Below are 8,829 nucleotides of genomic sequence, written 5' to 3'. Positions count from 1 at the left end.
CATCCTCCAAGGAATGGATCAAGTGCATGCTGTTTACCATGCAATTGCTATTATAATTTGGAACAATCTGCTACTTGACATCAATTTACCCCTTGAATGAGTATAAAGTTGTACATCAGTGATGTTTACTCGCTTGTAATTTTTGGAATTTGAAGTTCTCCATTATACAAATAACCGATAGATAAGAACACTTACTCTGCAGCTGATATAGATTCACACTCCTAGAACCGGAGTATCATAGCTTTAATATGTTCATTCTTCATTAGATAATGATTCTTGTTTACTAAAACATCTGCTGTAAATTTTAATTTTTTGGCATTATACTTAATTAGAAACAACTGATATCTGCTTGAGAGGAATAGAACATTATACATTTTTTTGACAAAATCCAAATTAAATTATAGCACTTAATATCTCACTTTATATTATACATTTTATCTCAATCCAAATTACGGTATAACACCTAATATCTTACTCTAGTATGTTTGTCTGGAAGTTCTACATACTTGTCAAGAACATAGCATCCATCTATACAAAAAATCCAGTCTCTATTTCATTAATATGAGCATAACTAAATATTTACACCGTTATGCAAGAGTGCCATTTGCCAGCATAAGCTGTTGCTTTTCTTCTTCAATTTCTGCAAACTTAAGGCTTATCTCCAAATATCTTTCTTTCATCTCTTTCAGCCGAACTTCAGAATTGCTATTTTACTCGCGACTTGGCAACATTGCCTTGACTGGATTAATTAGAAGTCAGGTGTTCCTTTTCATTCTCCAGACCATCCCTATGGTGCTGTAGATGTTGAATATTCATAAGGATCAAACAAAGCAATGTCATCTCATTATACAATGTCCATAAAAAAGTCATACATAATACTGATAAGTATTGATTGAAAATTTTCTTAGACAACCAGAAAGGAACATGGATAAATTAAAAAAACCAGTATTTCAAAGATTTTTAGCTTATGTCTGGTTCTCTATCAATGCCATAGTAGTCATGCTTTATCACCTATCTCTAGTTGTAACAAGTTCTGTGTCTTCCTGTATCATATGAATGCTAATATAGCTAGTAATTACACCCAAAAAACTGAATCTTCAATTGGCATTTATATGATAATATCAAATTCACTCGTGTAAGCCATACATCTTCATATTCCATAATTAATTTGGCAATGTGGTTGTACTGAATCTTTATTATATATATTGAAGAGAATTAACTGCATCCACTAATCATGCATGAGGAGCTGAAAACTAGTAATTGTTACTCAGCTTAGTCACTCTTTTGATCAAGAAAACAGCAACTATATGATGGATAGGTGGCTCATCTTTCCTTTTAAATTAAAACCATGCAGACAGAATATGCGGAATGGGGATATTCCTTTCAATTTACCAGTTCGGTAACGTGAGTAGAGAAGTGATAAAAGACCCTTGTCTTTTGACGACGAGAGGATTCCATCCACTCTCCCGGAAGTAAACGAGGGCATTGGAAGAAGCTGACGCCAACAAAAAATGCGTCAGTGAGGAAATGCAAACCAATGATCAGTTAATTTCTATTTATTTTCCCATGTAGTTGGATGTTAAAAGCAAACAGTGATTCATTCTGAGTTCTATTCAAATTTGGCAATATATCGACTATGTCTGAAAGCATGCATTAAGTAGCAACTCTGAAGAAAAAAATATACAAAATGATACATATTGTACATCAGAATTCATCCGGTTAACAGCTGAGAATATTATACATTACTTGCATACTTGCAAATAGCTTATACTTCATCCTTTCCAAATTTTTTAAATTTTGATATTTTTTCCCCCTGGTTTTCATTCCAGAAGGGATATTTTTCGCTTCACCTTTGCTATATCGTTTTGACCTTCACAATCATCAGATTAGCATTGATAGAAAAGAGATCCATCAGTAGATTTTGGGAACACACTTGGATAGAACATTCTGTACTGCTAGTTATGCATAAGAAAGTGTCTTAGCTTATTGACTACTATCTTAGGGGCTGTCTGCTTATTAGGTTTAACTAGTAACAGATTTGTATAGAACCAAAAATGAATTTGATGGAAAAAAATGCTTGTTTGGTTACTTTCCAGAGAACTTGTTTTATAAGAAGTAAAACTTGACAGGTTGTAATACCTGAAAAATTAGTTTTATCAATTATGGAAACAGGTCTCCCCTTGTTTCTATAAAATATGCTTTACTGAAAATCAAGTTTTATAATCATTTGTTTTGAGAAAGTTCATAGACAATCAAATGAACCATAAAGGACCATGCTTATTCTGCTGAATTTTCTTGTATCTCCTCCATTTCTTCAATTTTATTGCTTAGAATTTTTCATTTAACCGTGAATGTTTTGTGATATCCATTATTCTATCCTTTGATTTCCCGGCCCCAATATAGGTTAACTTAATTATTGGAAGCTAGATATTGTATACCAAATCAGCTAGATTTGTGTGCTGTAAGTTTATGGATGTTGGCGTGGGTGTGTGCTTTTGTTTGCTAGTTTTTATATGTTTATCTTTATGCGAGCATCTCTCTCTAAGAATGCAACTGTATTATATTGTAAAAGCAGCAGGTTTACCTCAAGATGTTTGACTTTCTCATGCAAATTATTAACTTCCTGGGAGCCATGAGTTGCCAGGTCAGATATGTTATGCTTGTTTATTGTGATTGTCTCTGTAGTTCCATCTATGGCTGTAAATCTCGTATTTTCCTTTAGCTTTTTCTGAATACAGGTGATCTGTTCTTCTGCCCTCAGAAGGTCGCCACTTAATTGGAAAACCTGATTTCTCAGCTTTTCTTTTTCTGGTTCATCCTCAAGTAAGGAATGCTTCAAATCATCATACTGAAAAGTCACGACCTCAGAAGTCAGAATTCTGACCATTGAATCATTTTCATCTTTTAAATCCCTCAGTTCATTTAGTTCTTCTATAGATTTCTTTGCTTCTTCCCCCACAGAAACAAGTTTTCCATCAAGCATATCTTTTTCCAAGTAGCTGCCTTGTGACAACATGTCAACTTCTTTAGCCAATATCTTTGACTCAGCTGCCAAAGTTTCTTTTTCTTCCATCTTTTCAGAAAGATAAGCATTCTCCTGTAAGAGCCTTTGCATCTCTGCTTTGAGTTCTAGCATTTCTTCTGAGAAGGCCTCTTGCCTTGCTTGACCTTTGAGCTCCTCGACCTCCTTTTTGAGCTCCAAGTTTAGCTCTTTTTCTTTTGTTTTAGGATCTATTACGGTTGACTTTTGAACATTGCATTGATCATGCTCTGTTGCTTCTTCTTCTCTAGTTCTTTTCTGTGGTTCTTCTGGATAACATTTCTGCAAATGCAATTCACTAGTTTTTGTTAGTGCTTGCATGAATAACTTCTCGTTCATGGAAAATGAAAATGACATTTGTGCAGAGAGCCTTTTGAATTCCTCATAAAGTCGTTCGGCAGTATTAGCATTCCTCCATCTTGTCCTTCTTAGTGCCTCCTCTGCTTGTATGGCCCTCTGTTCTTGTTCAACTTTGGCATGCATAACAGTTGCCAAATCAGCTTCAAATGCTTCAGCCTGTTCTTCAAATTCTTTTTCCAATTTTTTAACTTGGTCTTCAAGGTCCTTGATAATGGATTGCTGTGCTGAGCACTCATATTGTGCCCCTAGCTGTTCTTTCAGTTGGCTTTGCTTTAGCTTTGAAGAGACATGGTGGTGTTCTTGTTTCAGAATCTCATAGTCTAGAGCAAGCTGTTCCATATGCATTTCAAGGTCTTCATGATCCTTTTTGTAGAACTCTAGTTCGCTCTTCAGATCTATGATTTTCTGCTCTAGTGTATTTGCTGCTTTGACATCATCATGCTCTCTAATTAGTACCTCCAATTTGTATTGTTCATTGTCTTTTTCTGTAACCATTGGAAACCAGTTATTTTTGTCTTCATAAATTTGTTCCTGGGAGGACTCAGTTCCATTTTTTGTTCCTGACAAACCATCATTTATTTCTTCTTTTGTAGGCACTATGCCGCTGTTAATACCAGTCATCATGCCCCCATTTTTCTGCTCCAACAGTTCTTCTAGATATTGCACTGCAAGAATCAGCCTTGAGTTTGAATCCTGTGTCTTTTGTAGTTGTAAGCGAAGATTTGCATTTAGATTCTTTTCATGATTTAGCTCTTTCTTGGTTTCTTCCAGTACAGACCATAGATCTTCACCGTCAAACCACGACTTAACTGAAATAGCTTCAGTGCCAATTCTTTTCAACAAAGAAGCCTTAAATTCTTCACATTCTCTTCGAACTGCATCTCTCTCCTCTTTTAGGCTATCTAATTCGCTGAGAAGATCTTTTTCATGCCTGTTCTCCTTCACTTGCTTTCGAAGAGTTTTCAGTTCTATCTCCGACATATCAACCTGTCTTGCCAAAGCAACAATATCACTCCTGAGTTTCTTGATGGAGATATCTGAAGTACGCGATCCATCTCTCAATCCAGTCTCTCCGAAGCTGGTCGCCGGGCAATCCATACTTCCATCAAGTTGCGAACTGACAGACCAGTGGGTGTTTGAACTCTGATGGTCTCCATGACCTGTAACCAAACAATCAGAATCAGTTGTTGGCTTTTGAGGAGTATGGCTATTGCTTAGAGATGATTGAAACTAGAGTTGTTACTATTGACTGCAATTGCTTTTATATTATGCTGCCTTGAGCTTCTGTCTGAACCTGATTGTGATATGGAATTACAGGTGATAGACTTTGTGAGGTTCTCATTAGGTTCAGCCTGCTGAGGCATTGTTTTTCTGGAGGGGGATCTCAGCTCCGCCTGGTTGTTAAATAATGAACGGTCCTGCTAAACATTCAGATGTAAACTTTAGTGGTAGCGCTGTAGGCTTTACAAATAACAGGAAAATAGGCATCGCCATTTTTTTGTTGAAGAGGGAGGCAAAGCCACCCGGCCTTTATTAGAAAAGGAGAGTTTACAGAAACTATTTATAAAGGATTTGCTTGTGCTTGGGAAATAGGCATTGTCATTAGCATGTCTAATTGGACTTTTCAACTTCTAGGAACTCCTTGAAGTCAATGGTACAAGGAAATTAAAGGATTAAAAAAAAATATTACATAAAATAGAGCCTAAAAAAAATCTTCAGGTAGAAAACTCTAACCTCTATTTCAGTTGGCCATCAGATATCTGTGAATTAGTGAAATCAGAACCATCTATCTTGACCTACCTGACAGTTAGCTCATCTTTCAGAAAACACATCTTTGAATTATGAAACTAAAACTCCCAATCCGATGAATAAGTACCATAATTTATGTGGAACTAATTTATGAATGAAGATTGATTTCCTCCCGTGCATTAATGTAATAGGCTTAAGAATGTAATTAGTGCATTGAATTCATTGACTGATAAATTTCCCTATATTTCTTCCTTGTGATGGGTGGTTTCTGTGATGCAATATAAAGCATACTGATCACATGGAATTTTTTTCATGATTGTCTGTTAGATACATCACAAAGTGAAGAATCCAAGAAATCTATTCTTAAAGAAGACTTGTCCTTACTTCTATTGAGTTAACATTTGTTCTCCGAAAGTCGCTACCTTGCTCTGCATTAGAAATGTCCAACTGGCTTGTCATCTTGCTCTGTTGCTCTGCAATGTTCGTTTCCCCATTTTGATCAAAAGCTCCGAAGAATCTGAAAGTTAGACATATTTTCATTAAAATTAATGACGAGCACATAGATGAAAAATAAAAACTTTATAAAGATAACATTCTGAGCAGTCTAATAGTTACGTTCCCTCAGCATCAGCCTGCATTCTCTGTATAGTAACCTGTAATTCAGAAAACAGCCCAATGATATAGGAATTCAATGTTGACATATATAAAATTACGAGTCATACAGTATCTATTTTTTGGATCAGCAATATGGAGGAACACATGGCTGTGAATCGTGACAAAACTCGAGACACCTTATTAGGATATAATATATATATATATTGCCCAGATGGTGCTATATTTTTGATTTATCGCACCGACAAATGTAGATTTGTGTGGGGTTTTCTTCTAATTTCTAAGTGGATTTGCTCTTAAAAATTGCATTATTAGCAACATCATGAAAACACAAACTATCATTTAAAAAGTGGGGAAACTCACATGCAGGATGGCTTCAGAATCTGAAGCCTTGAATGGGAGAGAAACCACAGAGGGCTTAAGCACTTCAGCATAAATTGCCAAATCGATGAAAATTTCTCCCACAAAGTCGGCTTTTGCCGATCCCTGCAAGGAAGCTCAACTATTTATTATTAAGAATGATAAAACGTGGAAAAGCATAATAAGATAACAGATTAAGGAATGATGCATCTTTCATACATCTGCTATGACAAGAAATCTATAGGCTTTCTCATTAATCTTTTCAGTTCTTGGATCCTTTGTAAGTTTCACTGTTTCGTAGATGGGGTTTACCCAGTGACAAGTTCCCTTGATTACTGCTGCCTTTTCTGATCTTGCAGTTGGTTTTCTAGCATCCTTAGGAACTAGATCGACCATCATAGTCTCCCATCCTAATTCCGGCACCTGAAAGGATTTCAATAGAAGCAGAGTTAAACAAAGATGAAATCATGACCATATATTCCTTAATTCTCAACTTCTTTGCCAAGATGAACTGCTGCCTTCTCCTCCCCATATCTCTCCTCGAGTCTCTAGCAGTATGAAAATCTACAGTAGTCCAAATTATGTTGAAGACAACCAGGGTGGAAGTCAGATATGATAATTGAAATACCTGAGTTGCTTGGAACTGCAGTTTAAACACAACTTTTATCTTGTTCTTCTCAGTCCTCCATCTCGCTGCCTTGAACATCTTCAATAGTTCCTTCTAATATCTGTATTAGTTTCTCATTTCAGTGTTTTCCTGCAATCTCTGGTGCAGCAATGCAGAGAAATCACCATAACTTCTCTACAGAAAACCCAGCATTAATGCTCAGAAAGCACAGGATTTCCAGGACTGACCTTTCTGTCTCCCTGTTCTAGACTAAAACGAGTGTTCTGACTGCAGACCGATGAAAAGAAATGTGATAGAGATTAAAAGAGGCAGAAGAAATCGTAATTTGGTAGATGCAGTTCAGATGTTGGCACAACAAGTACCTACCCGATGGGAACATTGTTGCTGAGAGCACCAGGAAGAGAACAAGCATTTTGATCCTAGAACTACTGCTCTTTTTTCTCCTTTGGGATTGTGGGAATATAGACCATTTAACTTGGAGCATTTAAAAGCTTCTGTGTCAATAAGATAGAAGATGAACAGAAGAACAAAAGTAAAGGCCGTAGGTTGCCTGACTGTAGCGCTTGTAGTTTTGAGGGGTATCCAATGGAAAAAACATGCATCCAGATTTAGAGTGATGATAATAGTTAGTGTTTCTTGGCTTGGACTAATGTGTCCTTTCCACTAAGAACCTGAGTAAAGGCTCAATAGAACTAAGGCCATGGACATTCTTCAAGTTTTCTCAAGCAAAAGGTTCAGATCGAATCCGAGTTTGCTTGTGAGTTTATTTTACTCCAATCCTCAATTCTAGAGACTGACATCATCATTCCGGTGTGGGACCTCCGAGCGGCCCTGCCATCCAACTTTTGGAGTTGGTGTGCCTTTGCACCAAATTTCGGTTCCCAAGACATACTATGTACTTCCTCCTTTGCTATTAGTATTGCTGTTATATACTAGCACTTGTTTTAAGTTCTTTAAGCTGGAAGTGTCCGTTGGCTATGAATCTCTTTGCATTTTACTGTTAGGTGGCATGAAAAAGGGTGATGTCCGAGCTTATTACTCCCTAGTTACCCACATTAGAGATTCCTTTGTGCCTTCGCAATATTTATGCACTAATCCTCTGATGCTTCAATCTACTTTTTTTTTTCTGCTAAGATGATTTCTTTGGACGGCTTGGTTTCTTTTGGCTTTAGCAGTGCCGTGTCATGACTTCGTTGATGTCAACTTTGTCGCTCTCATTTTCCTCATTTCTGATATGTGCCTTCCTTGCATGTAAACTGACAAAATTTCACCAGAATCTAGATCTCAAACCAAGTTGTTCTTGGTCCCCCTAATTTGATGCTTCCACAAGCACCAGTTCCCTCTGCTACAGCAGAAAAAAAAATCCTCAATCAAGGCAGGATCCTTGTATGTACGTACCCCCCGGTGCCACTATGTATCGTGGACCCCCTGAATGATACATGTCTGACCTGTCCTTGATTGATTAGTCTTTCCCCCTGACAAAAATGGCTAAATTTTAGGGATTTGTGTCGGCTTTTAGGCTATGTTTGGCAGAGGGATATATCGGGGATTAACCTGCCGAGTATCGTACAAAGCCACGGAATAGCCTTATCCAAGTAGGAATTGGTGGAATAGAGTTGTTCCACGAAATATAAGAATTTCGTTCGTCCACTCTTTGAACACACTAAAATTTGGAAGGTAATCTTAACCTTCAGATAAAATCTAAATAATTGCAAAAAATGATGTACTCGTTTATTTCTCTTGTATCCCTCTAACCAAACATAAAAAAGCAACTTTTTCTGCTGAATAAACTATCCTGCGGGGGCAATGCTTCAAAAGTTATCCCCTCTACGAAAACCCAACCTAGTGTTGAAGATCTCATCTTGACCTTCAAAAGTTATTCCTCGAGCAGTGCTTGTAGAGCTTGGCTCTTCTCTATCTTTTAAAGGCGAGAAAAAGAACGGCTGGGTGCTTGAAAAGGTTGGGAGGTGGGAGTGCCGCGTGGGGGACTCGGAGAGCGGTGAATCCACTCTGAGAATTGAGTAAAGGCATGCACGCGGGTGCATCATGATGTCGAGACATGGGGACCATCGCCCACGAG

General features: G+C 37.4%; 1 protein-coding gene across 3 annotated transcripts; it reads right to left on the bottom strand.

The window, feature by feature from the left end:
* Positions 1-410: 410 nt before the first annotated feature.
* LOC103719428 (polyamine-modulated factor 1-binding protein 1) lies at positions 411-7,401 on the bottom strand. Of its 3 annotated transcripts, none has more exons than XM_039115182.1 (11): positions 7,116-7,401; positions 6,977-7,016; positions 6,750-6,887; positions 6,341-6,544; positions 6,125-6,247; positions 5,765-5,802; positions 5,534-5,666; positions 4,695-4,821; positions 2,585-4,560; positions 1,393-1,495; positions 411-795 (listed from the first exon to the last, which is right to left on the bottom strand). In XM_039115182.1, the coding sequence occupies exons 3-11, from the start codon at positions 6,825-6,827 to the stop codon at positions 788-790; spliced, it is 2,790 nt and encodes a 929-aa protein (XP_038971110.1). In that variant the 5' UTR covers positions 6,828-6,887; positions 6,977-7,016; positions 7,116-7,401; the 3' UTR covers positions 411-787. The 3 variants fall into 3 exon arrangements, with proteins under 3 accessions (XP_038971110.1, XP_038971111.1, XP_026665163.2); XM_039115183.1 differs by having other exon boundaries at positions 4,695-4,818; XM_026809362.2 differs by lacking the exon at positions 1,393-1,495 and having other exon boundaries at positions 7,116-7,399.
* Between the last annotated feature and the right edge of the window lie 1,428 nt (positions 7,402-8,829).

This window comes from Phoenix dactylifera, chromosome 17 (genome assembly GCF_009389715.1).
Source record: "Phoenix dactylifera cultivar Barhee BC4 chromosome 17, palm_55x_up_171113_PBpolish2nd_filt_p, whole genome shotgun sequence".
Classification (NCBI taxonomy): Eukaryota; Viridiplantae; Streptophyta; class Magnoliopsida; order Arecales; family Arecaceae; genus Phoenix; species Phoenix dactylifera.
This window is presented reverse-complemented; position numbering and strand designations above follow the sequence as displayed.